The 26,524-nt window shown below is 49.3% G+C and overlaps 3 protein-coding genes across 7 annotated transcripts in view; 2 read left to right on the top strand and 1 right to left on the bottom strand.

Annotated features, from left to right (window-relative positions):
- ATF7 (activating transcription factor 7) overlaps positions 1-19,152 on the top strand; it is an 88,426-nt gene extending 69,274 nt beyond the window's left edge. For 3 of the 4 annotated variants that reach the window (XM_060657437.3, XM_078449824.2, XM_078449825.2), the window contains exons 7-12: positions 227-326; positions 858-971; positions 1,584-1,736; positions 4,699-4,896; positions 6,142-6,250; positions 9,876-15,059. In XM_060657437.3, the coding sequence (XP_060513420.1) occupies positions 227-326; positions 858-971; positions 1,584-1,736; positions 4,699-4,896; positions 6,142-6,250; positions 9,876-10,093 (892 nt within the window). In that variant the 3' untranslated portion in view covers positions 10,094-15,059. Of the gene's footprint in view, positions 1-226; positions 327-857; positions 972-1,583; positions 1,737-4,698; positions 4,897-6,141; positions 6,251-9,875; positions 15,060-15,174 lie in introns of those variants that run through there. The other variant, XM_060657438.2, reaches the window with a different exon arrangement.
- Positions 19,153-19,269: 117 nt separating this feature from the next.
- Positions 19,270-20,737, top strand: NPFF (neuropeptide FF-amide peptide precursor). The gene is made up of 3 exons (XM_078449828.2): positions 19,270-20,066; positions 20,270-20,391; positions 20,505-20,737. Exons 1-3 carry the CDS (start codon positions 19,743-19,745, stop codon positions 20,620-20,622), a joined length of 564 nt encoding a protein of 187 aa, XP_078305954.1. The 5' UTR covers positions 19,270-19,742; the 3' UTR covers positions 20,623-20,737.
- Positions 20,738-21,001: 264 nt separating this feature from the next.
- Positions 21,002-26,491, bottom strand: TARBP2 (TARBP2 subunit of RISC loading complex). Of its 2 annotated transcripts, none has more exons than XM_078449826.2 (9): positions 26,180-26,491; positions 25,456-25,625; positions 24,541-24,643; positions 23,865-23,960; positions 22,981-23,053; positions 22,651-22,768; positions 22,214-22,341; positions 21,599-21,800; positions 21,002-21,439 (listed from the first exon to the last, which is right to left on the bottom strand). In XM_078449826.2, the coding sequence occupies exons 1-9, from the start codon at positions 26,230-26,232 to the stop codon at positions 21,282-21,284; spliced, it is 1,101 nt and encodes a 366-aa protein (XP_078305952.1). In that variant the 5' UTR covers positions 26,233-26,491; the 3' UTR covers positions 21,002-21,281. The 2 variants fall into 2 exon arrangements, with proteins under 2 accessions (XP_078305952.1, XP_078305953.1); XM_078449827.1 differs by lacking the exon at positions 26,180-26,491 and adding an exon at positions 25,931-26,061.
- Positions 26,492-26,524: the final 33 nt, after the last annotated feature.

Raw genomic sequence — 26,524 nt, 5'->3', positions numbered from 1 at the left:
GTGGTGCTTGCTTAATTTGCAAAGTGTAAAGATCTTACCATTTCTCTCCATCTATAAGGTAAGTACTCCCTACTTTTTCCACCTTTCTGAGGGTGTCAGGATTTTATAACGTTGCCCTATAGCTTCCCTAACTAGAGAAGACTGGGAAATCTGCTGTAATTCTAGGAGGAAGATCCCTAGGCAAAAGGGTCTGTATTGTGAGCATTTTACTTCATGTCTCTTCTAGATCTCCCACTGGCTCCCTCCCTCTCGTCATGCATCTTGCTAATGGACAGACCATGCCTGTGCTGCCAGGGCCTCCGGTACAGATGCCTTCTGTCATATCGGTGAGCTCTATAGTTGGGGCAGCCAACCCTACCCACACACTAATCCCTCCCTTCCACCTGAATGCTCATAAACACACGTGAGCCCCAGGGAAACGTGGGCTCTGGTCTGTATTAGTTGAGCATGGCAGCCTGCCCAAACTCTTCACTAACCTCTGCCAATCCAGCACTGTGGAACACTAGACAAAGCCTCATCTGGACAATTGGCTCCTGGTCTAGGAATTGGTCTTGCCAGCCCACTGATTGGTTGATTTTACTTGGCACTTGGTGCCTCCCAAATTGCCCACCACTTTCCTCAAGATACAGCCCCAGTTTTTCCTATAGAAATTGTCATAGCACTGAAAGATTAGATTTCCTACCCTGTGGTGCTCTATGGGGGAAGGTATTTCCCAGGCTGTCCCTGTATGCCCTGTGGGCAGGTTGCACAGAACAGGCCCTGACATGCCAATCTCAGAAGCACTTGATTTTGGGAAGCTGTTGCCCTACCACTAGTATTATGTTCCCTTCTGGTTTTTCTTCCTCCTCTTAATCCAGCTGGCCAGACCTGTGTCTATGGTGCCCAACATTCCTGGTATCCCTGGCCCACCAGTTAACAGCAGTGGTTCCATTTCTCCCTCTGGCCACCCTATGCCATCAGAAGCCAAAATGGTGAGTACATCCCAGCTTGGGGCAGTGTTGGCCCTTTCGAAAGAAGTGTTATCAGTGTAGGTTTTTCAAGTGAGCCAAGCAAAGAAACCTTATGGGGCTTGCAGAGCTAAAGATACCCTGTTGTGGGGTCTGGAGAAGAAAAGACCCTGATTCATGACTCCTGTCTCCTATCTTCCACCTTTACAGCCTGGTACATACACCATGGCAGTGAAAAGAGGCAGCACAGATTGTTTGGCGTGGAATGCTTGCTGTTTCAGTTCCAGGGTGACAGATGGAGGGTGGGTGAGTGGGCAGGAGAGCTGGCCAAGAGGTGAATAGCTGCGTAACCAGCACCTGGCCGGGTTCCAGGAGAGAGCTTTCATCTGGACTCTATTACTTCAACAACCCCCACCCTCCAACTGTGCCCAGGATGATAGCCAAGGAACAGAGTAGGCATTTTAGGGATCCAGGTGCACATTCTCCCTGTCATTTTCTTTTAATTCCTCTGTTAAGGGTAAATTGGCACGGAAAATTTAGCTATTTGTAAGGTCAGTATTAAAATTTAAGCCCACTCTCTTATCCGTGATAGAATCTTACCTTTGACGAACTATTTTTTATTATTGTCCCTCACAGAGACTAAAAGCCACCCTAACCCACCAAGTGTCCTCAATCAATGGTGGATGTGGAATGGTGGTAGGTACTGCCAGCACCATGGTGACGGCCCGTCCTGAGCAAAGCCAGATCCTCATCCAACACCCTGATGCCCCGTCCCCTGCCCAGCCACAGGTCAGTGGGTATTTGGATGGGGGAGCCTGCTGCACCACCATTACTCTTTATGTCATATCTGAATTTGAATGTTTGAATTTGTTTGAATTTCAAGGAGTGGAAAAATTACAGAGGAGTGAGTTTCAGTTTTCTGGGCATCTTCCTGTACTTTGGTTCTTGTTAAGTTGGACAGTAGCAAAGTGCGTTACCTCCTCTTGGGTTATACTTCTGTCAGGCACACTGGATAACACAACACTGTCACAGAGGAGGTCTCAGTTTTTGTTTTTTGTTTTTTGTTTTTTGTTTTTTTTCTATAAACATGTGAATGATGTATCTGCAGAGCCCTCTAAAATGTGACAGAACCTCACTCAAACCACTTTGTGCACCAAAGGAGGCTCCCCTAGTCTCTTTCCCATTTATTAAGTCCTACAAAAACCAAACAAACCAAAAAACCAAACAAACAAACAAACCCCGCAACAACCAAAAACAAAACAAAAAAACTTACCTGATTAGGTTTTATAGCAAAAATTGAGTAATAACAATTTATGAGTAAATTGTGATGTCAGAGGTGTCTGGCTGGCTCAGTTGGTAGAGTGTGCGACTCTTGATTCTCAAGCTTGTGAACTTGAGCCCCAAGTTGGGCATAGAGCATACTTTAAAAAATAATAAAAACATAAAATGTGATGTCACAGTACAAAGATGGCTCAGTAGACAAACAGTAAAACACCTTTTCCTTATCAATGTAATCCCTTTTTATCACAGAGAAATTAAAGTCTTAATAAGCCTAGAACAGTCCCATTTATATGCCCAGTTTCTTTTCTCAAGGAAGCCTCAGTTTTAGTAAGTTTCTTCGAAAACTGAACAGGCCTTAGTTTTCATATTGTCTGTGCTGGACAGGTGACAACAACCTGAGATCGGTTTCTAGAATTACATCTTTGCCCAGCCCCTTTCTCCGATGTCCCCACCTGCTTCGTCAGTTACCACCACATGTCCTAACATTTAACGGCCATATGCCGCCTTAAAGCTTGGCCAACAACAAAAGCCTTCACCTTGGAAGCTAAGCTTGCCCACCATCCCGTAACCCCTTCCGATGCCAGTCTTTGGAGATGGTAAAGCAGCAGCCACCTTGCCCGAGTTGTGCTGCTTTCCCTCTTAAGAAAATGCCATGGGGACACCTGGGTGGCTCAGTCAGTTAAGCATCTGACTTTGGCTCAGGTCATAATCTCACGGTCCATGGGTTTGAGCCCCATGTCGGGCTCTGTGCAGACAGCTCAGAGCCTGGAGTCTGCTTCAGATTCTGTCTCCCTCTCTCTCTCTGTGCCTCCCCCACTCACGTTCTCTCTCTCTCTCAAAAATAAACATTAAAACAAATTTTAATTAAAAAAAAAATGTGATGAACTTCTTTTTAGTCACCACTGATTCCTTTCCTTCTCCTTCTTCCCTTCTTTCTCCTGGCACTCTTTCCCCTTCACTCCCTGCATGAGCTGCTGAGTTACTGTGAGAGAATAGGAGTCTGTCATTTCCTTTTCCCCATCCTCCTAGAGTGTCGGTCTTCACGTGTGCTCCACTGAGCTCAGGACAAAGAAGAAATTGAAAATCTCAAGAGAATTAGCGTAAACTTATCTTAGTACAGTGAGAAGTGATGACCCAAGGCCCGTAGCTCATTGAATTGAGTTGTAAATTTCTCCTCCATTTTTTTCTTTTGGGAGAGATAATATTAGTGTGAGTAAATAAAATTATCTCTTGATTATCTATATTAATGGGGAACATGATTTAGTAAGGCCTGAAGTGGAGTATAACATTTTTGGGTTGTTTTTTTTTTTTTTATAAGCTCATGCTTATTCTCATGCAACTGATGTGAGTTCTGGCATTTGGGAACTACTAATATAGATATTCTCTAATAGCAACAGATCCAGGAAGAATTTATTTTTGGCATTGTTTTACACTATATAGTTTCTTTTATGCAGATGGCTGACCTTTCTACGTTTTAATTTTGGCTGCTATTATAAAGTTGGTCTATCTTCTCTGAACACATATCAGCTAATAGAAAAGGAAGATGATCCAAAAGTACTTTAGTGACAGAGGACATCAGCGTAAAGTTTATTTTATTTTATTTTTTTTTTAATGTTTTTTATTTATTTTTGAGACAGAGAGAGACAGAGCATGAATGGGGGAGGGGCAGAGAGAGAGGGAGACACAGAATCAGAAGCAGGCTCCAGGCTCTGAGCCGTCAGCACAGAGCCCGATGCGGGGCTCGAACTCACGGACCGTGAGATCATGACCTGAGCCGAAGTCGGACACTTAACCAACCAAGCCACCCAGGCGCCCCCAGCGTAAAGTTTAAAGACAAGAGGCAGTCCTGTATGACCAATCTGTAAAGGGATTAAAGAACAGTTTTTTGTTTAAAAGCAAACAGAACAAACAAGATGGGGAGGGTGATTGCTGAGGATGATTAATAACTGATTACAAGTAAGAATACACTAATCCATTTCTCTTCATGATAACCAGTATCTCGCTGGTAGTAAAATCTTTTCTCCTTTTCTGAAAGGTATCGCATTCAGTCGTTTGTGTATATTGCTTGTCCAAATCAGTGATTCTCAAACATTTTTATTGTACAGTCTCCCTAAAAGTTCCCCTGACACCCAGTCCCCATTATGATTTCCCTGCCTATAAGATTCCCTATTGTTAAGAAACAAAAAATGATGCTTGTTTCATCTTGGCTGGCTCAGAAATTAGTTTCCACCTGAGCTGTGGTTTGTCTAAGTATGGGGCTGAGAAGACTGGAAGGAAATGGGAGGCAGAGTGCGGAACTGCTGCAGAAGAGAAGCTCAGGGGCATGGCAGTGAGACTCACGCTGATTGCAGAGACTAGTGCATCCCTTTACCAGATCTTTACCAGAGCTTACTAACTTCCTGACATCAGGTCTACTTTGAAAAGAGTTGACGTTCCCTTCAAGTAATTCCTCTTCCTTCCTGGGCACCAGGTCTCACCAGCCCAGCCCACTCCTAGCACCGGAGGGCGTCGGCGACGCACCGTGGATGAAGATCCTGATGAGCGGCGGCAGCGTTTTCTAGAACGCAACCGGGCTGCAGCCTCCCGCTGCCGTCAAAAACGGAAGCTCTGGGTGTCCTCCCTAGAGAAGAAGGCAGAGGAACTCACTTCTCAGAACATTCAGCTGAGTGTGAGTGGGTCCTGAATGATTATTGGGATTGATGAATCTGGGAAAGTGGGATTGAATCAGAAAAAAGTGAAACAGTATCATAAAAGATGATGATTCTTCAGATTAGGACAGATCCAGAAGATGTGCCAGGAAGTGCAGAAAGAAGCTCTTAACCGTCAAAATTAAAATACCTTCCCCAGGGACTAGAAAAGACATTTAACCATCTACTCCCAGACCTGCTGCTGCAGTCTGAATCAACCATAGACCCATTTGGATAAAGAGAATTGGATTAATTGCCCCAGGGTACTCTTTTAGGTCATCAGTAGAAACTGACTGGGGTTGTGGAACACCCAAAGGGAAATGTATTTGCCCCAGATAATGCAGCTTAATAAAAGAAAGAAAAAGCCACACAAGCACAAATAGAAAAATTATAATCCAGGTATTTTCTTGAATATTACTATTCCTTCTTTTGATTACTTACTAATTAAAAGATTTCAATACAAAGGTAGTGTACGAATGTGTATGTATATATATATATATATATATATATATATATATATATATATATATATATGTATGTATACACACATGCACGCACAAAGATACAGAACAAAACCAAAGTTCCTCTTCAGTATTATTTTTTCCTGTGGATAAGTTTGGTGTGCCCATACCAGACATTTATGTATTTCTAAGTATTTTTTCATTTATATTTTTTGTGGGGTGGTCAGGGAGGGACTGTGTGTTTGTCTTAACTTAAATAGGATAATGGTATCTCCTGGAGAACTGGCCATGTCTACAGAGGATCTACTTCATTTTTTTAAATAGCCGTATAGTAGTGTATTCTATAGTGTGGTTATATTATAAAGTATGGATATTTATAGTATCTCTAATTTTTTTTGCCAGAACAGCAATGCTGGAGTAAACATTGCATGCTGTTGAGTAGGTAGTTCTGTTAAATAGATTCCTGGAAGTAGGCTTTCTTAGTCAAAGGACATATGCATTATTAATTTTGGTTTGATTATATCTATCCTAAATAGGAGTAATGTTTCTATTATAAATCCCTACTTTTCACTGTAAGCAGCTCCTGCCGTCGAATTCATGACTGTACTGGCCCTGAGCTGTCTGAAGCCTTGCTGGATCAGGAGTCTCCCAGACTCAGGGGAGAAAATCCAGGCAGCATTCTGTCCTTACTGTGGGGACAGCTGCTGGGGGCTCAAGGGTAGAGGATGAATTTTCTTGATACCTTTATCTTCCCTCCCTCTTTAGAATGAAGTCACGTTACTACGCAATGAGGTGGCTCAGTTGAAACAGCTACTGTTAGCTCATAAAGACTGCCCAGTCACTGCACTACAGAAAAAGACCCAAGGCTATTTAGGTGAGTGACTCACAACCAAAGCAAGGTTGGTCAGTCAGTAAACTGCATGTGCTGCGTATCTGAACTGTTTATAATTTTGTAAACCCATTCTGAATGTTCTGGGGGATCCAGACTAATAAGTGAACAAACAGCCTTTCTGGAACAGCCAGTCCTACAAAATAACTTTTTTCTGAACCATATAGAGTTATCATAGTTGGAGATAAAGGGTAGCACTATTGATTGGGTGCCTACTTTGTGTTAGGCACTCTACCATCTGCCCAGTTCTCTCATGAAATGGATCTTGCCCCCATTTATACATTAGAAGACCGAACTCAGAATAGTCATGTACCTGAGGTTACACAGTTGGGGAAGTGGCAGAGGCAAGATTCACATCTAGCTCTTTCTTATGTCAAAGACACTATCTGGGCCTCAAGAGAATATAAACAGCAGATGATGCATTGGCATTTGTTAAGCATTGTGATATGGGGGTATATTTTATCTTCCTAATGATGGGCTGATGGTGGTTTGAGTTTGTAACCTATGTGCACACATAGAACAGTGCTAGAAAGAAACGGTCATAGCGTCGTGCTCAGGACAAGCGCAGTCCTGAGATTAAAATTACTGTGAATACTTTGCTCATGGACAGTGAAAGCAAATAAATCTCCTTTGCAAATTTAACAAATTCATAGAAATTTTGGCTGTCAACTTTTGATATATTGAATTATTTTTCCACTAACTGTCTTTATTATTTCAGAGATGTGTTCCCATAGAAAAAGAGTAACCACATCACTCATTTTAAGCGTCTCTACTTAAATTTTAATTTTAATATGTACTTCAGGATACACTCATTCATTAAGCAGGTATTGATTGAGCCTCTTCTGTGCCAGGCACTGTTTTATATGCTGAGGATATAATAGGAAACCAAATATTAGATTAAAATCCCTACCCTTGAGGGGCTTATATTTTAGTAGGCAAGACAGACAACAAGCGAGATAAATAGGTACAATATATGGTATGTTAGGTAAGAGTAAATGCTTGGAAGAAAAAATAAAACAGGAAGAGGAATATGAAATGTTGGCAGCAGGGTTGCAATTTCAGATGAGGTGGCTTTTGAATAAAGACACTTAAGGAAGTGAGGGAGGGGTGCCTGGGTGGCTCAGTCGGTTGAGCGTCTGACTTCGGCTGAGGTCATGATCTCGCAGTTGACGAGTTTGAGCCCCGCATCGGACTCTGTGCTGACTAGCTCGGAGGCTGGAGCCTGCTTTAGATTCTGTCTTCCTGTCTCTCTGCCTCTCTCTCTCTCTCTCTCTCTCTCTCTCTCTCTCTCAAAAATAAATAAACATTAAAAAAATTTATATAAAAAAAAAGGAAGTGAGGGAGCTGGCTATGCATTTGTATAAGGGCAAAAAGTACTGCCAATAGGAGGGATCGCAGTTGCAAAGACCCAAAGTAGGAGCATCAGGAAGGCCAGTGTGGCTGGATTGGAGAGAGTGGGGGGTGGAGAGTAGTTGGAGATGAAGTAGGGGAGCTAATGGGAACAGTTCTGCATAGAGCCTCCTTGGTCGTAGTGAGGACCTCAGCCTTTACTCTCTGTTGGGGACCATTCGAGGGTTTTTAGAAGAGGCGTGACATGACTGATCCGATCTGTTTGAACAGGATCACTCTTTTGGAGTGTGCAGGAGCGCACAGGCAGGAGCAGGCAGTCCATTTAGGAGGCTGTTGCAGTCCTATGAGCAAGAGATGACCGAGCCTTGGACCAGGACGGTGGTAGCGAAAGTGGGGAGAAGAGGGTGAACTCAGGGTGTGTTCTGCAGTTAGAGCGACAGAGTTTGATAATGGGCCAGATGGAGTGGTGTATTTGTGAAAAGAATCAAAAATTGCACCAAAAGTTTTGGCCTGGGCAGCTGCCAGAATGGAGCTGCAATGAATTGGAAGTAGAGGGAAGTATAGAAAGAAATGGATTAGGAGTGTATCTGGAGCTCAGATTTGGACAAGCTGAGCTTAAGAAGCTGACTAGGCTTGCAGATGGAGGTGTCAAGTGGAAGCTGGTTATGTGGTCCTGCAGTTCAGAGGAAAGGCTGAAGATATAACTTGGGGAGTCAGCAGCATGTAGTTAGCTTTTAAAGCCACAAAACCGGATGAAATGTTCCTGTTACCAAAAGAGCACAGACAGAGAGAGAAAAGTAGTTGCAGGACCGAGCCCTGGGGTACTTCCAACATTTAGAGGTCAGAGAAAGGAGAAGAAACCCACAGATGAAGCAGAATGAGCCACCAAGAAGGCGGGAGGAAAATGAGCTGAGTAGTGGGTGTGGTGTTCTGGAAACCATAGTAAGAAAATGGTTCAACAAGTTCATTGATCAACTATTTCAAATCCTCTTTGATGGGGTAAGGAAGGCAAGGACTGAGTATTCATCAGTATGAAAAATATATATACAGTAAGTTTTCTACTCAATCCTTGCAAGAACTTTTAAGAGGTAGTTGAGCCATTAAACTACTTATTTCCAAAGCTGTATTTAGTTCCTGCTGTGTGGTGTAGACACCGTGGTAGGTATTTAACAAAGGATAAATGACACACTGTCTCCGCCTCTGAGAAACTCAGAGTTATGAGGAGATAAACATTTCAACATGTGAATAAGGTAAGTGCAGCTAACCGACTCACACAGCCCCTAGAGTGGGAGCTTCCTGAGGACAGGCCTCCTGGTTTATTCATTATATACCCCAGTGCTGGCACACAGGATGCTTGGTAAAAATGATGAATCGATGGAATAGATGAATGTGCTCTCTGAAAGCCCAAGCGATGAAATAGTTAATTTCATGAGTGCAACAAAGAAGGCTCCACAGAGGGGGTTATATTTGAATCCTGAAAGAAGACTCGGACAATGAAAAATACAACCAACTCTTACTAGTTTGCCCATGTTTATTGCATACATCTCTGTTTAAGCAGCCGTAGAGGTTATGTGACGTTTAGTAAAACTCGACTGAAGAACAACATGGAGTCACCTCTGTGTGCAGCTCAGCTCTGTGTTTATCGTCACTTTAGGTGACGTGGCATAGCTCATAATACGTGTTTGAAGTCATTAATGCCTAGCTAATTGATAGTCAGGAGGGTCCAACAGGCCTCTTTGTAGTTTGTTGTATTAACTGAACCTTGGCCCAGGACTGGTCATAACGTCATCTGAGTGCAGCGTGATATTTATCAGGCTCACCTGTGGTGCAACTGGTTACTAAAGGAACATAAAAAATAATGGAACAATTAAATTCTTGTGGGAATTAATCAGGATAGCTAAAACAAGCGATCTATTTTAAAGCACCTTTAAAGACATGGATAAAGGAAGAATGTTCCAATAGGGGTAATGAACTACACAAAGACCTAGAAGCCAGATGGTGTAATTAACATGTTGAGGTGTCTGCTTTACTAGGATAGGTAGATTAATGTGGGCCTAGTTCTTGCTGCCCATCTCACAACTTCCCATTTCCTAGCCCCTCCATGGCTTAGAAGCCAGTATTCTGGGAAGCTTCCTCCTGAAATGATGGGCTTCCTTTTCTTTTGGGCTCCTTTAGAACTGTGGCACAAGGTAGTCCTGCTTGTTTGTCCATGTTGTTTTCTAACCACTTGCTCTCTGCTCTTTGCCTTCCTCCCTGGCAGAAAGCCCCAAGGAAAGCTCAGAGCCCACGGGTTCTCCAGCCCCTGTGATTCAACACAGCTCAGCAACAGCCCCCAGCAATGGCCTCAGTGTTCGCTCTGCAGCTGAAGCTGTGGCCACCTCGGTTCTCACTCAGATGGCCAGCCAAAGGACAGAACTGAGCATGCCGATACAGTCGCATGTGATCATGACCCCACAGTCCCAGTCTGCGGGCAGATGATGCCTCCCCTGGTGGAGAGGTCCCTAGCCAGAGCTCGCCCACCCGAGAGCCAAGAGAGATGTCATCTTATCCCCTCCATCTGCCTTGGACGTGGCGGTATGAGGGAAAGATTGTGTGTTGTGAGTAACGGACAGATGTGGGGCTTTTCTCTTCAGCCACATGGTCGTGTACATTGACACCTGTACTAGGAGCCTCCCAGCCCCGGAGCCACATAGATCATCCCCTAAGGGGGCAGTTTCTGATGTACCTACAGCCAAAGGCCTTTCCAGATGGTCCGAACAATCACCCCAGCCTGTGCATGTGTACCTGTCTCTTAACACTAACCCTTGCACTTCTAGGTTTTGGGTTTCTCAGTTGCCTCTCTTCCCATGAAGCCATGGCTTCCTGTTCCTTAGCAGCACGCCACCTCCTGCTAGGTAGAGGGAGGCTAGTGTTGATGGCAGGTCACCTGCTGGCCCGCCTCAGCCACCCCATAGGCTCAGGACTTTGTCTCCCATTAGCTGCTTATTTTATCCCCTTTTCCCCTTCCTGAAGTCTAGTTAAAACATTCACTTATGGCGAATGTAAAGTTACCTTTGATACATGAATTAGCAGTATTTTCCAGCTCTTCCATAAACTTTAGTCCTCCCTACCTGCCACCAAAAAAAAAAAAAAACAAAAACAAAAAAACACTCAAAAACAAAAACAGAGCAAAAAGAAACAAACCCCAAGAATTCTAATCCTTTTTCAACTATTTCTAGAGCTATTTGGGTACCTCATTTTTTGTGTCTTGAGTTTTCCCGGTCTCCAGGTGGGGCCTTTTCCACCTCCCAGTAAGCCTTGGCAAGATCATCTTGTGTGGCCTTATTAGCTCTTGCTTGTTAGTGAAAAGGGAAAGTGCCCCGAGTGTGACTAGCTGATTCCCTGCCTCCCCAGTCCACCCTCCTGCAGTTATCATTAGGGCAGGCAGGAACAGTATAGTTTAAAGCTCATTCTATCAGGTTACTAAATTGAGTCTTTATGTTTTACAAGAGTTTACTGGCCAAAGCACACATATTCCATTTGGTCGTCTGTCCGCTCCTGTATCTCCCTCTTTGTCCGCGTCTGTGTCCTGCCTCTGTCTCGCTTCTTCCGATGCAGCCTCCTGGAACTAGATGCCCCCTAGATGCAATGCATCCCCAAAGGCCCAGCCCCAGGACTCTGAGACATCAGAGCCAGGGTCCTGAGTGGGTTTTCTCGAGGGTCAGGTAACATGGGGAGAGGCAAGAGAGAGAAGGTGCAGTACTGATCTCAGCAGAACAGCCCTGCTTGGGGAAGGTCTGGCCTGCCCGGGGAAATTGGTGACTATTGCTCTCAGCCATTCTTACTTTGAGGCGTTAGGTTGCAGGGGGAGAAATTCATCCCTCTTGTCCCTCTTTCTTCCCCATTAAGACTTCTGATCTTCCTTTGGCTCTGAACTATGCAATTTCTACCAGGGCCACAGGAAGTGATCCAAAGCCAGAGGCCTGTGGATAGATAGGTCAGCTTTAATAGCCTGTCAGTATGAATCCCTTCCAATTGTCCCAGAGCCACCTTCTGCCATCTGCCCAAGCCAAGAATGCCCTTTTCTCCCTCTCTCCTACCTCCATCTTAAACATACGTGCAAAATAACTGCCAGCTTCCTTCCTTAGTTTGTTTCCCAGAATTGGCTGTCATGGGGGAATGAGGAAACCTAAGCTACGAGATTCCCGTCTTCCCAGAGTGCTGTACTGGTGAGCCAGTCAGGTGACTTGTTCTGCTGCATTTGTTTTTCCTTTCCCCTCCTGCTTTTCAGAACCAGTGCTGAACACGACACACCTGGTAAAGAGAAGGAAGAGAAAACACAGTTTTCTCATCCTCTACCACCCGGGACCCAACAGGAACAGCCCCCGAGGTGACTCAGACTAGCAAATGGCCTGGCAGATGGTCGGGATACAAGTCCCCACCTCCAGGGACTGCACTTGCCTTCCACAGTTCACAGCCGTAACTTGTACTCAGGACTTTTCCTTTTGATGGCTGTTCCCTGGGACTTTCTTCTGCTTTAGTTGTGTTTCATTTTTTATCCTCTTGATTTCCCACCAGCAGCCTTGCCCTAAAGCTTGACTGAGTTTATGGCTCCTAAGGAGCCTTCACAAGACCCTGGACTGTTTTTCTTCCCCCTTCATTCTAGTGTTTTTCAAGTTAAGAATCCATTTGTCACTGCATACGTGCCCTGCCTCACTGTTTGGCTGTGGAGGAAGTTTGAGTCGTACCCGTCTGTCCCCATGTAGGACAGCTAGTTTATTTAGAGGGTCTCTTAGTCCCCATGTCTCCTTCCCTCGAGCCCTTACCTCATTGTCATCGGTGGGAAGTTCTTATTGGGGCCTAAATGAGGGGATTGCCAGAACCTTACTGGTGAAGCAGTAGGAAGGGACAGGATAGAACCCTCCAGATAGCTCTTTAGCTGGTCCTTGGCCTCACTGAGAAAGCAGGGCAGTTGGTTATCCTGAGACTCTCTCATAGTTAAGGGGAATGTCACTTATACTCACTTGTTATTGCTGCCAGCCGTGTGGCCACTCTCCCTTGCCCTTTGCTTTCCAGACGCATCTGGACCAGAACCAAGCGTCGTGGAGGGCGTCACTTCGCCCTTTCTTAATGACCGTGGCCTTTCTAGGAGCCCAAGGGAGGATACTTTGTGAGAGGAGCTGAGAGTGTGGATGCCTTGGGACTCTAAGCAAACACAAGATTCAGGCCTCCCACCTCATTCCGGAGACACAGCTGATAGATAACCAAGGCCATAGAGAAAGGTACCAGACCAGGTCTTCAGGTCTGCAGACTTTTGCCCTATTCCTTTAAAAGAAGGCTTGCTCAGAGTTGCAAAGCCTGAGAAAACTTCCCTCACTGCTAGAGAGGGAAAAACTAGGCCCTCCTTTACTTGCTCTTTCCCTGTTGGTTGTACACCCCAAATCTGGCTTCCTTCAGCCTCCACTCCTCTCCGTGGTCCTAAGCACTAGACCCTCTACTCTTGGTAGTGGTAAATAGGAGACGAGCTAACCTCACTCACCTTGCCGCCTTCCCTATGCCTGTTCTGCCATTCTTAACTCTTTTCCTGATTCACTGCCCTCCAGCACTACCTATCCTGGTTGACGGGGTACTTAACCATAACCATGCCCTGTCTACAGCCTGAACCACCAAGCAGACACCAAAATACTCCTCCTGTGGTTTCTAAGGCTCCCTTGCTCCACACTGAGAGGCTCCTTCAAAGGTGCTAGCCCTGCGACAGCCCCCTTCCCCTGAGAGTCCCCCCTTTCTTTCATGACTTCCTTGCCATCCCCAAATCATTATTTTTCATTAATATTGTACATTGTATACACAGGAAGGAAATGTATTCTTTTTTTTTTTTTTTTAATTTCATAACCAGTCCGTTTAGAATCCAGTCCTCCTAGTTATATCACATATGCCTTTGTTGATAATGCTCTTTCCGCTTTCTTTAGACTTTTGTTTGACAGGGGTGGAGGGGGGAATGGGACAGGTGAGGACCCCAAGGCAGATTAGAGGATTCCCCCATCCTGCTTCAGCCCCCCACAACTTTAATCATCCCCCTCACTGTATAAACCTGATTTCTCTGTGTGTTCGCATACATGCATGTACACACAGACATAAATCCCCACCCACTCACCTCAGAGTGGTGACCCAGCAGGAATGAGAGTTAAGTGGCTACTGGCCACTATTCCCACCCCATTACCAGTTCATTTGTCTCTCCTTGGGGTAAAGTCCTACCCCCAGAATGAGAAAAGGCTGGGGAGAATAAGGCAGGCTAAGGCAGCTGTGTCCTTTGTAGATGCAGGTTTGTATTGTAGCTGCTAGGGTTTATTTTATTTTTTTAATGGGGGGCTGGTAGCACAGAGCTATCATCAACATTAGCTACTGGTGGGTGATGTTTTAGCTGTAAGAAATGGCTATGAGCACTAGTTTCATTGACCTTCCCTTAGGGCGGTGGTTCTCAGGATGTGGTCCAGGCTCAGTAGCAGCAGCACCAGTATCTGGGAGCTTGTTAGAAATGCACATTTGGGCCCCACCACAGACCTATTGAATGGGAAACTGAACTGGGCTGGGCTCTAACAAGCACTCCACATGATTCTAACGCACACTAAAGTGTGAGAACCATTGCCTTAGGGGCAAGCTGGAAAATCCTTGTAGGGTGTCAGGGATATTTTAAGTACCATCCTCTGCCTTAGCACTAACACATTTTTCCACTTCCTCCAGTACCTCCCTCCACCCCCATTAAAACAACAACCACGTCATTCATCTCAAAATCTAGGTTTGAGTTCCTTCTACTTCTTCCCAAAACCTGTCCTGCCTTGGTCTGGACAGGAATTGTCGCATATTCCCTTGCAAACTGGTCACTCCACAGTCTTTGTTACGGGAAGGACGGGCTGGAGCTCTAGCTGTCCTGTAACACACACACACACACACACACACACACACACACACACCCCTTTCCAGCAGGGAGATGAGCCTCCAGCCCCAACCGTGGAGGCTGCAGCCTCCTGACATAGTGTCAGTTGAAAGAAAGTGGTGTGTATCTATGGTTATATCTCTGTTCATCTGTGTACCTTTGACATGTAGCAGCCCCTCTCCATCCCGTCAAGGAGCTCGACTCTGGGTCTGGGTCTCCCCAGTCCCCAGTGGCGGACTTTGACAGGTGGGAGGATGCAGTGCTACGGGCTGTTCTGTTACAAAACCCGTCTTCTCCCTTTCCCTGCCACCCGACTCGGCATGATCCCTGTGAGCAGGCTCTCACGATCTCCCAGGACGGGGCTGAGACAGAGGCTTCACTCTGTTCTCCCTAACCGTGCCTTCTTCCGTCCCCCGCCCCTTACCACCCAGCAGTTCTCCCCCCAGCCATGCCTTCTCCTGCTCCCCCTTGCCCTGACATATACTGTGCCTTATTTATGCTGCAAATATAACATTAAACTATCAAAGAGAACCACTGTTATGTCTAATGCTTCGGTACTCTGATCTACAAGTCTCATTGGCCACTATTCTCTGGGAACTCCTTGGGCTTTCATGTCTGTGCTTTTCCTCACTCTCCCGTTTTTTAGGACAGAAGGAGCAGAGATTCTTATCCCTCCTTTTGATGCAGGGAAGACACAGCCTAGAGAAGGTAGGTGGTTTATATCAATCACATAAAGACAAAAGAAGGCGTAGAGACAGGGGCTCACATCTGTGCACTGCCATGGGCACAAGGGCCTCCACATTATGGGAGCCTTTGCTGTAGAACTTGTGTGCTTTATGTGGATGGGGGATGGTCGGGTGTCTGAAGGCAAGTGGCCTCTTATCTTTCAGTGTTTTTCCCCACCTTCCTCCCAACAATAAAAAACAAAAGCAAGCCCTACTCTCAGAAAGTTCCCAGCATGACTAGGGGAGTGCACACACAAACACACACACAGGAGTTCAAGATGTGGGGAAGAGGTTGATCTGGAAGTGAGGGGTGGAGCTTATTTAAAAGCAGGTAAGAGTTCACAAGAAAAACAGATAATAGCCAGGAACTGGCAAGGGGCAGGGCAGTCACTAGTAATTGCTCATGTTTATGTATCCTTAGATAATTAGCACAAATGAGGAAGAGGGAGCCAGGCTACAGAACTTGACCAGGAGATAGCAGGTGTCTCTGAGGGCTTCCAGGTAGAAGAGAAGTGACTTAGAAGCTGTTTGTGGTTGGTGTTTGGTATAACTGATGCAAGTAGGAAGCCTGAGTCTCTGCAGGAGAGTGGGAAAGGCAGTGGTGGTCTTCACTGTGTTGTGCTCTGGAGCGCATGGGTTTCCAGAGAAGGTGAGAAAATAAGTTGCTGAAATCCAAATACCAAAGCTGCCAAGATCGTGAGGCTTTGGAAGACCTGGGACTGAAGGGAGGGCACTTTCCCAAGTTGGGAGAATTAACCCATCCCAGCTGCAGGCGTATCTTGTTCAGTTGCACTTTGCAGAGGGTGGGGATTTTTTGTTTTGTTTTTTACAAATTGAAGGTACAGGATCCAAGTGGAGGAAGTACGTGCAGATGTGGGGGAGATAGCAGCAGAGAACTAGACTTAGAAGTGGAGCCTGAAGATGGGACTACATTGGTGTAACCCCATGATCCAAGCTGAACAGAGGAGCTGCTGCTTACGGAGGAGCACGGAAAGTGGTTTCTTGAGACAGATTCTCCTGGTGAAGGCGCTGTCAAGACTAGAAATGACAAAGGATTTAGAATATTACAGGGCGGATCTCTGTAGCATGGCCGGTTAGCTCGTCCGGCTGTTAACCCAAAGGTTGATGGTTTGAGCCTACCCAAGGATGTGATATTTGTGGTAGGATGTTACAGGGGTGTCTGGCTGGAGTACCGGTCGGTGGAGCAGGTGACTCTTGATCTCGGGATTATGAGTTCAAGCCCCATGTTGGGTGTAAAGATTACTTAAAATTAAAATCTTCAAAAAAAAAAAAAAGAGTATGAGAATATTACGGAAACATAGTTGATAAAGCAGTGGTGGAGTTTGAGAGGTTTGTCTCTAATTTTTAAAATTCTGTGGGTAAAGTGCTATCAAAGAGCATCGCACACTACTGAGAAATCATTCATGGAAGGAAGAGCTAATGAATGCGGCAAACTTCATTGTCTTATTTTAAGAAATTGCCATGCCACAGCCACCCCCACCCTTTAGCAGTCACCAGCCTGATCAGTCAGCAGTGATCACCATCAAGGCCAGGTCCTCTACCAGCAAAAAGATTACGGCTTGCAGGGGGCCTAGCTGGCTCAGTAGGTGCAGCATTGGCTCTTGATCTCAGGGTGCTGAGTTCAAGCCCCACCCTGGGTGTAGAGCTTACTTAAGGAAAAAAAAAAATTACCATTCACTAAAAAGCTCAGATGATTGTTAGCATTTTTTTAGCAATATCTTAACTTTGTTTTAAGTTTTACTTATTTATTTTAAGAGAGAATCCCAAGTAGGCTCCACGCTGTCAGCACAGAGCTGGAGACAGAGCTAGATCTCATGAACTCTGAGATCATGACCTGAGCCGAAATCAAGAGTCAGATGCTTGACCAACTGAGCCATACTGGTGCCCCAGGAATATTTTAAATTTAAGGTATGGACATGATTTTTTTAGACATTTGCACACTTAATAGGCGATAGCATAATGTAAACATAACTTTTACGGGCACTGGGAAACAAAAATTCATTTGATTTGCCTCATTGCGATACTTTATTGCAGTGGTCTGGATCTGAACCAGCAATATGTCTGTTCGTACCAAAGAAGATAGCTGTCTCCATCCTGGACATAGGAAGTTAGCTAGACCTGACCTTTTCTGAATTGAGCCTCAGCTCAGATCCACTTGTAATTGATGATCAGAGACACTAGGAGAATCAGGGTAGCAAACACTTACTGGCTGCTCTGTGCTGGGTGTAACACTAGATGTGTTGCATTCATTAAGTCATTTTCTGTTCACAACAACCCCTTGGTAATGCCTCATTTAAGATGAACTGAGGTTTAGGTTGACATTTGCTCAAGGCTCATGGTGATGTGCACATGCTAGCATTACAATGGCTCTGTCTGACCCCAGAGCCACTCTGCAATGGCTCACACACCCTCACAACGCTGCCCCTCTGGACTTCTGTCAGGTAAGAACAGACAGAGGCCTTGATGTGGTATAGGATCCATTTCCCACAGAAAAACCATCTGCTCGTGGACTGGATACTCCTCCCTTCTAAGAAGCGGTGACATTCCAAGATGTGATGATGATGAGTGTCAGGTTCTGTGCTTGGGACCAACTGTGAGACCAAGCTTACAGAGGGAGGCCGCATTAATAGAAACCTAGTATCTCGAACATGCAGATCAAAACCTGCTCTATTCTACCTATCCAAAGTTATAGATTGGTTGCTAGCTGGCTTGCTAAAAGAGGGATGTCCCCTTAACAAAAAATAGAGTGGAAGAATCAAATACGTGAAAGGCTTGCACACATGAAAGATGTGCAACAGTATGTGACTTAGTGGGGCACACTGAGACCCCTGGTGGAGGCCACAGGAGACGGAAGCCAGCATGGCACACGGATAAGTCTGCCCCACCACTGTCTCAGGAGATGGAAAATTCACTGGGACTCTCTGCAAGGATCACCACTGCTAACGTTTTGAGGACACTTGCTCTGTGCCAGATCCTGTGCCGAATGGATTACAAAAAGTATCTCAAATAATGCTCACCCTGGAAAGTAGTTTCTTTTATTAAAAATTTTTAATTTTTTTTCAATATTTATTTTGAGAGTGAGAGAGAGAAAGCACGAGCTGGGGAGGGGCAGAGAGAGAGGGAGACACAGAATCCAAAACAGGCTCCAGGCTCTGAGCTGTCAGCACAGAGCCCGATGTGGGGCTTGAACTCACAAACTGAGATCATGACCTGAGCCAAAGTCAGATGCTCAACCGACTGAGCCACCCAGGTGCCCCATTTTTTTTTAATGTTTATTTATTTTTGAGAGAGAGAAAGAGTGTGAGTGGGGGAGGGGCAGAGAGAGAGAGGGAGACACAGACTCCGAAGCAGGCCCCAGGCTCCGAGCTGTCAGCACAAAGCCCGACGTGGGACTTGAACTCATGGACCACGAGATCATAACCTGAGCCAAAGTCAGACGCTTAACCAACTCAACCACCCAGGCACCCTTCGAAAGTAGTTCCTTTTAACGTTGCCATGTTTTTCGGTGAGGAGACTGTGGGTTTTGAGAGATGGCTTGCCCAAGACTGATCCACAGACTCTTTACCTCATGGCACCTCTCCAGCACAGGCTAGAGAGCCACACGGGGCGGGGACAGGGGAAGTTGAAGAAGGGATTCTAGGATCAGAAGGGAAACTGTATCAGATGACTTTGAAGGACCCCCTTCCTGATTTTTTCCTAAGGCAGAATTCCTGTCACCTGCTCCAACAGGTCAGAGCCAGGCAGAGGATGGGGTGACTAGTAGGAGGTGAACAGAGCCATATTCCAACCCCAGTTTCCTGCCCCTGCCTTTCTGTGACTCCTTAGAATGAGGCTTAGGAACCTTCATCTCCCCCCCCTCTCCCCCCCCCAACCACCACCCTTCAAAGAGCAGAAAAAGGAAATGACCAGACTTGACAGTGCAGAGCTGTGGCCACAGGGTGGCAGCAGTGCCTCACTGCAGAGGATGGCTCCAGAAGCCCAGGTGAGGCGGGTCCTAAGCAGCGCTCTCTAGTGTGAAGACAGGATCAGTCTGCAGAGATTTGAAGCAATCCCCACTGTGTGGGCTCTGAAACCTTGTAGTCTCCTTCTGTATCCCACTTTTCTGTCCACAGGCAAATCTCAGAATAGTGATCCCATTTTCAACCCTCCCAAGAGCCATGTAGGCAAGGGTGTGAATGGTCTGGATGACCCCAGCTGCAGCCACAGTCATGGCAAGGATCGGGCTCCGTCATTCTGGCTAATTCTAACCCTGGCTCTTAGTTCCTCCCTCTGTCCCGGGACAAAATGCCTAGCCCTTCTTTAGAAGACTTCCTCTATGCTTTTATTCTCTAAGGAAGGAAAGAGGAGGTGATCAATTGGCGCTCTCCAACCTATTGAGAAATCGGGGGTTCTTGAAGGCCCCCCAGGGCCTGGCTCTGACAAAACATCTGCAATTAATGATGCTTCTTGAGCTCTGGAGACAGGATTTATGCATCTAATAAAGTCTCTAACTCCAGGCTTAGGGGTTGGGGGCCGGAGGCTGGGAGCAGGAAGTCCCGGGGGTGCCATGGGAGGGGGTCCCAGGCGGCTCCTAATGGAGCCGTGCATTTCCATTGCCTGCTCTAGATCCCCCCTCAGGCTGCTGTGGGGTGGGGGCCGGAGCACAGCAGGTATAAGAGGCGGGTATAGCCGCAGGAGGGCAGATGGCAGGATGGATTCCAGGCGGGCAGCAGTGCTGCTGCTGGTGCTGCTGCTAACAGACTGGGGCTGTGCTGAAAGACCAGGGGGCCAAGACGAAGGACGGCAGATCCTCGTGGTAAGTTACCACCCCCTCTCCATGTCACCATTTTTCTGTCTCAGCGGGAGGCTTGAGCTCCAAGTTCAGATACTCGGGCTGCCAGTGTCTTCACTGGGTCCTCATATCTGAGGAAATGGCTCCTCAGCTTCCCTTTGCCTGGTGACCTAAACATCCAAGGCCTTTGCCCATCTTCCTTCCCCGATGGCCCTGTACCACAGGAGGAAGACAGCAGGCCCCGCCCGCTGCAGGAGGCCCAGACCCCTGGGTCATTCCTGCACTCCCTGCTCCAGGCCATGCAGAGACACGGCCGAAGCTCAGCCTTTCGGTTTCAGCCCCAGAGGTGAGTCTGAGAGGGACACTGGGCAAGGCAGGGGCCAGAGGGACAGGAAAGGGGCAGGGGGCGATCTGGGAGGGGCTGAAAGGACCTACAGCTGAGGATGGATCTCTTCTAAGGTTTGGCAGAAATACCCGGGGCTCCTGGAGCAGTGAGCAGTTGGGTCCCCGAGCCAGGGAGGAGCTGAGCGCCCCGTTCTGGAGCCTGGCTGCCCCTCAGCGCTTTGGGAAGAAGTGACACATCATCCCTTGATATGTTTGCGTGCAAGGCTCACAACTGAAAGTGCCGCATCTCCCTTACCCCCCCCCCCACTCCCCCCCTACCCCCCAAATAAAGCTGTCCAGCTTCTGAATCCATGTGTCTGCCTGTATGAGACTTCAAAGGGCTGAGGGAGAGCCCTGGGACCAGAACCACGGCCCCCTCCATCTCCACAAAACCCGAGCGCCGCAGGAGCACAGGCAGTGGGGCCCCCGGAGGTCACTGTACCTAGCCTCCTGCCACTAGAAAGGCAAGTGTAGGGACGTGTGGGGAACCAGGTGGGGAGGCACAACAGGGGAGGCAATCTGGTGCTAACCTCCTTTGTCATCAGTACCAGTCAGAGAAACCAGAGCAGACGTAAGAATCCAAGAGGCAGCGCGTTTATTCTGGGCTCTAGAGGAGAGCCCCCTGATTTCATTCCCACTCGTCACCACCAGTGACAGGAGGCCAGATCTTGAGCCAGCCAAGGCCCTGGGGTCCCTGGCTCCTGGCCCTATGTCCTCCTGAGCCTGCAGGCAGGCAGTCTGTGTCAGAGGTAGAGATGGCACCTCCAGGGGTACCAGAGCTGAGCAGACACATAGGCTGGGGGCAAGAAGGGCAGGGAGCAGGGGTGCACGTCCGTGAGTCCGGCTGGGGCTTTATTTGCTGCCCGCCATGATCTTGAGGTACTGCAGGGCACGGCAGGCAGCCTCGCCGCGGGCTGCCTCCCTGGTCGCTGCAGAGCCGTGACACACGGTAGCCGGCTGTGTGGACAGCTCCACCAGGCACTGGCAGAGCCCACTCAGGCTCAGTTCCTCTGGAGAGCAAAAGAGAGGAGGGAGGCGTGGTTGGGTGGGAAGGCAGAGCCGGGAGGGGTACATCCACATCACCATCATGCCCTCCCCAACCCCCGTCGGCCCATCTGTACTTGCTCTGCTTCAGTCCCCACCATCCCCGGCCTCCCCACTAGCCATACCAATATCCAGATAGCTGACATGGAAGGCCTGCTCCTCAGAGAGCTCACTGAGGACACTGCAGCAGGCAGGGCCCAGAGCACCTAAGGCGCCCAGGGAGCAGCTGCGGAGGGACAGGATCTTCTCTCCCACTGAATTTCGCAGAGAATCCCAGGTGCAGCCGGGGCCCCGGTTCCGAAGTCCATCCAGGCGGGAGCCCACACCCTGACAAGATGGGGACAGTGAGAAAGATGCAACCACGAGCTGAGACCCAGGCACCGAACGTTCAATGCCAAGGAGGGAAAAGCCCACAGAATGAATGCTTCATCCAGCTTGCCTTCCCTGAGTTGGCCCCTCTAACTACTAGACTCTGGACCAGGGGTCCAGGCAGCCTTCCTCATGCCAGTAACAGCAGGCTGCAGGGCCCCTGCGCTGGGTCAGCTCCCCACAGCACTCACCAGGCAGGCCTGTAGCTGAGGCTGAGAGGGGGCCCAAGGAACTCTGGGTCTGGTAGGAAAATGGGGAGAAGCAGGCCTGGGACCAGAAGAGGCTCACTCCCGAGCGACAGGCCCATGTCCCCAGGGCCCTGCCTGGCATGGAGGATGGACCACAGTGCCTGGCCCGCACAAACCACTCACAATGGAGAAGTGATCGTCATCAGGCTCTGCCTCATTCCCATCCCGGGCATCCAGAGGCACCGTGTGCACTCGAAGCAGCATTTTGGCCGCCGCGTTACGCTTTGCCAGCTTTTTGGAAGTGCCACTGCCTGCGTGTGGGGAGAGGGTTACTGGATTATGATCGTCAACAGACCCAGTGCTTTCCACCCAGCTCAGACTTGAAGGTTGAGGGTCCCCTCACGGGATGTCAGTTGGAAAGAGGAGCTCTGGACCTGCCATGCACCTGAGAACCTGGTCAGCCAGAAGAGGGGCAAAGGGCAGAGTGCAAGGGAGAAGCCAGGAGGAAGGGAGCCGAGCCAGGGGCTCAGCCAGGACAGCGGGGCTTTGGCAGAGAGAGGCTAGGAGCTGCCTGCGGCCGGGGCTGGAGTAGCTGTAAGAACTCCCCTCTGCCCGGTTACCAATCTCAACGAAACGCTCCACTCGGCAGGTCATGGTAAACTCTTTGCGGTGGGCCGGCCCAGACTCTTGGGTCACCGTGTACTCAGGCAACCGCCAGCCTTTCTGCACCACCAGCTCCTTGGAAGGGAGAGACAAGGGTGTGCAAGGCTGAGTGAGAAAAGACTCGTCCTCTCCTTCCTCCCCTGGGAGCCTCAGGTTCCAGGTTAGAGGAGGAATAAAGGATGTGGGAAAAGCCCTCAGAACAGGGGAAGAGCCCCACATGACCGTCCCTCATGGCCCCAGGTTCAAGGGAAGACAGGCATGCGTGGGAAATGAGGATGGGGGCACACCTGCAGAGCGCCAACAGGATTGCACTCGGACTGCTGAGGGGAGACGGGGGGCTGCACCTCCATGGGGGGGCTCCTGAAGGAAAAAGGGTCCAGGCCAAAGCTGCTGGGGCTGTCCCTTTTGCAGCTCCCCATGAGTCCTAAGCCCTGCTTCGGCGTCCCCATGACCATTTCCCTACACCCCACCCGGCAGGCAGCTGTCTGTCCAAACATCCAGCCTGCTTCCTCCCCCTCCCACCCAAGTGAGGTCTCTTCCAGGGCCCAGGCCCACTGAGATTTTTCTGGAACAAAAGATCATCACCTTGCCAGGACAGTGGGAGAGGGGCTGTATATCCAGTCCCTGGAAGCACCTGATGGGACGCACACACAGGACCATCATGTGACCAACTCAGAAGCAAATGGGGCCTGCAAGACCCTCAGACATGGCCAAATATCATCCACGTGGCTATTTAAAAATCATAAATTCCCGGGGCGCCTGGATGGCGCAGTCGGTTAAGCGTCCGACTTCAGCCAGGTCACGATCTCGCGGTCCGTGAGTTCGAGCCCCGCATCAGGCTCTGGGCTGATGGCTCGGAGCCTGGAGCCTGTTTCCGATTCTGTGTCTCCCTCTCTCTCTGCCCCTCCCCCGTTCATGGTCTGTCTCTCTCTGTCCCAAAAATAAATAAAAAACGTTGAAAAAAAAAATCATAAATTCCCTCCTGTCCCAAGAGCTTACCAGCTGGTACGAATTCTTCAAGTGCTGGTCCCCAACTATTCCATCCTGTTTACTCTCAGACTTGCTCCTGCCTGACCAGCCTGAGTCCAAAGGCTGGGGGACCAAAAGCCAGGACCCCTTCCTTCCCACCCACCCCCCCGCCCCCTTCAGGCAGTCAGGAAACACAAGATACCTGGTTGGAACAGCAGATGGAACAGGAGTCGTAGCCGCTGCAGCAGTAAAAACTGGAATGTCCTCAGGCAGTGAAGAGTCTAGGGGAGAAAAAGAACTTCCCGAGGGGAAGGGGGCCTTTGATTCACACCCATGTGTTGGGTGGGGGGGCGGGGGGGAGGGTAGAGGGTGGGGACCCAGGTCCTCCTGACCTGCCCATCCCCTAAGAAAACTTCTTCCACTTCAGCCAAAGACTCAGGGAAGCTTAACCACCAGCGATCCTTTGCTGCCAAACACTGGATCAAAAAGACTGAGAGAAGGGGAAGGAGGGTCTCTTCCTACTCAAGAAACACGGAGGCTACAAACTCCAATGAACGTGTGGAGGAAGGAGGGACAACGTGCTAGACAGAGGAGGCGTGCTGGGGAGTGGCCCCTCTAGCCTCAGCCTCCGCCCCACACCCTCCCGAGCCTGGGCCCAAACCACAGCCACAGCCCTTTGACATTCCCCCCCCAAGGATCCTTCACAGCAGCAGGAGCCCTGGAAGCATCCAGCTCGTCCAGAGGACACTCTCAGGGAGAGGCCCAGGTTGAGGCGGCTAAGTGCCACCAGGCCAGCCCTACTGGGCAGAGGAGGTGGCCGCACAGGGGCCTGCGTTCCTGGCAGGGCCTCTAGGAAGCCTTGGCTGTTCCTCCCTCACCTGCTGTCCTCCAGGGCCGGCTCCAGCATGCTCCCCCCTTTGAGGTGTTTGAGGGCCACCTCAGCTGCCTTGTGCTTGGCTGCCTTCTTGCTGGGGCCCTGACCTGGGAGAGGGGCGTGGGCAATACTGGACGTCACTGGGAGGACAGAAGAAAAACCAGCATCCCACAGCCTCTCTCCTCACAACTGGAGGGAGTCAACCAAGCCCCACTCACCAGGTGCCCCTGCCCAAGACTGGAAGCGTTACACTAGCTGCTGGAAGGAAGGGCTTTTATCTTCCCAGGAGCTCCCCAAATCAAGTCATGTCGGACATAAACTGCTCCTGAGTTCACACACCTTGGGGTGTGGATTCTTTCCCTGCCTTACTTTCCCCTGGGAAGCACTTTCTTTTCTCTCAATACAGACAGATGACTGCAAAGGTAGAAAGAGGGTAGGCTCTAGAGTCAAGGCCTGGCTCTGCCACTTACGAGGCATGGGACCTTGCACGAGTCGTTGCATCTCTCCGGGTCTCACTTTCCTCATATTCAACATGAGGATACTACCATCTACGTCACTGGATTAGACTGGTTTAAGATTAACTGGGAATTTGGTCAAGCACCTGGAACAGAGACCAGTGCAGCCAACACATACTCCCCCAAATACTTCACTGGGACTTGGGTTTATCTCCCCCTTCTCCTCTAGGATGATGGCAATCTGCCAGAGCACTGTGGCCATTCTGCTTGCTCCTCCAACTCTCCCAAGTCCTACCCACCTCCTCACAGACCCGTTTTCCCAATCCAGACAGTGGCTTTTCCCCCTGAAATCTCTCCTTCCCTCACTGGCCTCAGAGAAGACGACTGGGAAGAGACTCCAAGAAACAAAGCCAGTAGGGCCCTGTGAATGCACACCCCAGACAGGCTGCCCAAGCCTTCCTCACCAGTGCAGCTGGTGTCGCCAACGGTGACCCGGAAGGTGAAATTAGGCTGGTGGGCTTGGCCCTCGGCTTTGAGAAGGTCGTACACGGGCGTCTTCCCTATTCTGGTCCCATACTCCTGCAGAAGGCTGATCGGGGTCTTGCCCGGGTTGGCTGTCAACATTTGCTCTATACTGAGGGAGGCGGGAGGCACAGACCCTCATCACACCTCCAACTCTGCACCCACCTGGCCAAGCACTATCAAACCCAGGCACACCATGGGGGACATAGGGTCCAGGGGACCCCGGACAGTACAGCAAACACTAGCTGGATTCAATGTGGAGTAGAGATGCAGGCTGGGAAAGCAGGGTCCACTGCCCCCAGAGCAAGCGGGGAATGCACTGTTCCTGTCTCGGTTAGGGAAGAGGATCCTGTACCCCAGTGCAGGTCGCAAGTGCATGTCCCCTGACACAGTGCAGGCCAGGGACCCGGTACCCACCAAATGCACTGAAGGTCGGGGGCATTAAAGCCCAGTGCCCCAAGTGCAGTCTGGGAACCGGGCCAACCCAAACTATTTAGAGCAGGAGGCAGTGGCCACTGCCGGGATGCATGCCGGGAACCACGGCCCACTACCCCAGTGCTTGCCGGGAACAACCCTCAGGCCAGGTGCATGCTGGGGCCGCGCCGCTAACTCCTCCGCACCGCGCCACGCTTTTCTCCCGGCAGGGATCGGTACGAGGCGGCTCACCTGGGCAGCCCGCAGCCCGTGGTAGTGCCGGAGCCCTGCTCCTCTTCACTCATTCCCACCTCCGTCCCCGCGGGCGCCACCGTGACTGCAGCCTCCACGCGCCCCAATACACAGCCGACGAGCTAGGGCCGGGGCCAAGCCCCGAGTCGCGGCCGGTCGGGCCCGCCGCGGGGCATGCTGGGACATGGAGTCCCCCGCCCACCTGACTCCATGAGTCTCCATCGGGAGGGGAGCTATCCGACCCACAACTCTCCGCGTGGTTTGTCCTGCCAGGCAGCACCGCCTTCTGGGAGGAGCAGAGCCCTCCACTATCGCTTCCCGAACTGAGGGTGGTTATGTGTGTGT

The sequence above is a fragment of the Panthera onca genome, chromosome B4, assembly GCF_046562875.1.
Source record: "Panthera onca isolate mPanOnc1 chromosome B4, mPanOnc1 haplotype 2, whole genome shotgun sequence".
In the NCBI taxonomy this organism is placed as follows: Eukaryota; Metazoa; Chordata; class Mammalia; order Carnivora; family Felidae; genus Panthera; species Panthera onca.
Note: the sequence above shows the minus strand (reverse complement) of the source record. Positions and strands in the feature narration are given on the sequence as shown.

Excerpts from the sequence above, each read along its gene's own strand:
- NPFF (XM_078449828.2), top strand. The coding sequence starts at position 19,743 with ATGCATCTAATAAAGTCTCTAACTCCAGGCTTAGGGGTTGGGGGCCGG. Across the intron at positions 20,067-20,269 it reads ACGAAGGACGGCAGATCCTC|GAGGAAGACAGCAGGCCCCG; the intron begins GTGGTAAGTTAC and ends CCTGTACCACAG. Across the intron at positions 20,392-20,504 it reads TTTCGGTTTCAGCCCCAGAG|GTTTGGCAGAAATACCCGGG; the intron begins GTGAGTCTGAGA and ends ATCTCTTCTAAG.
- TARBP2 (XM_078449826.2), bottom strand. The coding sequence starts at position 26,232 with ATGAGTGAAGAGGAGCAGGGCTCCGGCACTACCACGGGCTGCGGGCTG. Across the intron at positions 23,961-24,540 it reads CCGGCCCTGGAGGACAGCAG|TTCTTTTTCTCCCCTAGACT; the intron begins GTGAGGGAGGAA and ends CCCCTCGGGAAG. Across the intron at positions 23,054-23,864 it reads CCATCTGCTGTTCCAACCAG|GAGCCCCCCCATGGAGGTGC; the intron begins GTATCTTGTGTT and ends TTTTTCCTTCAG.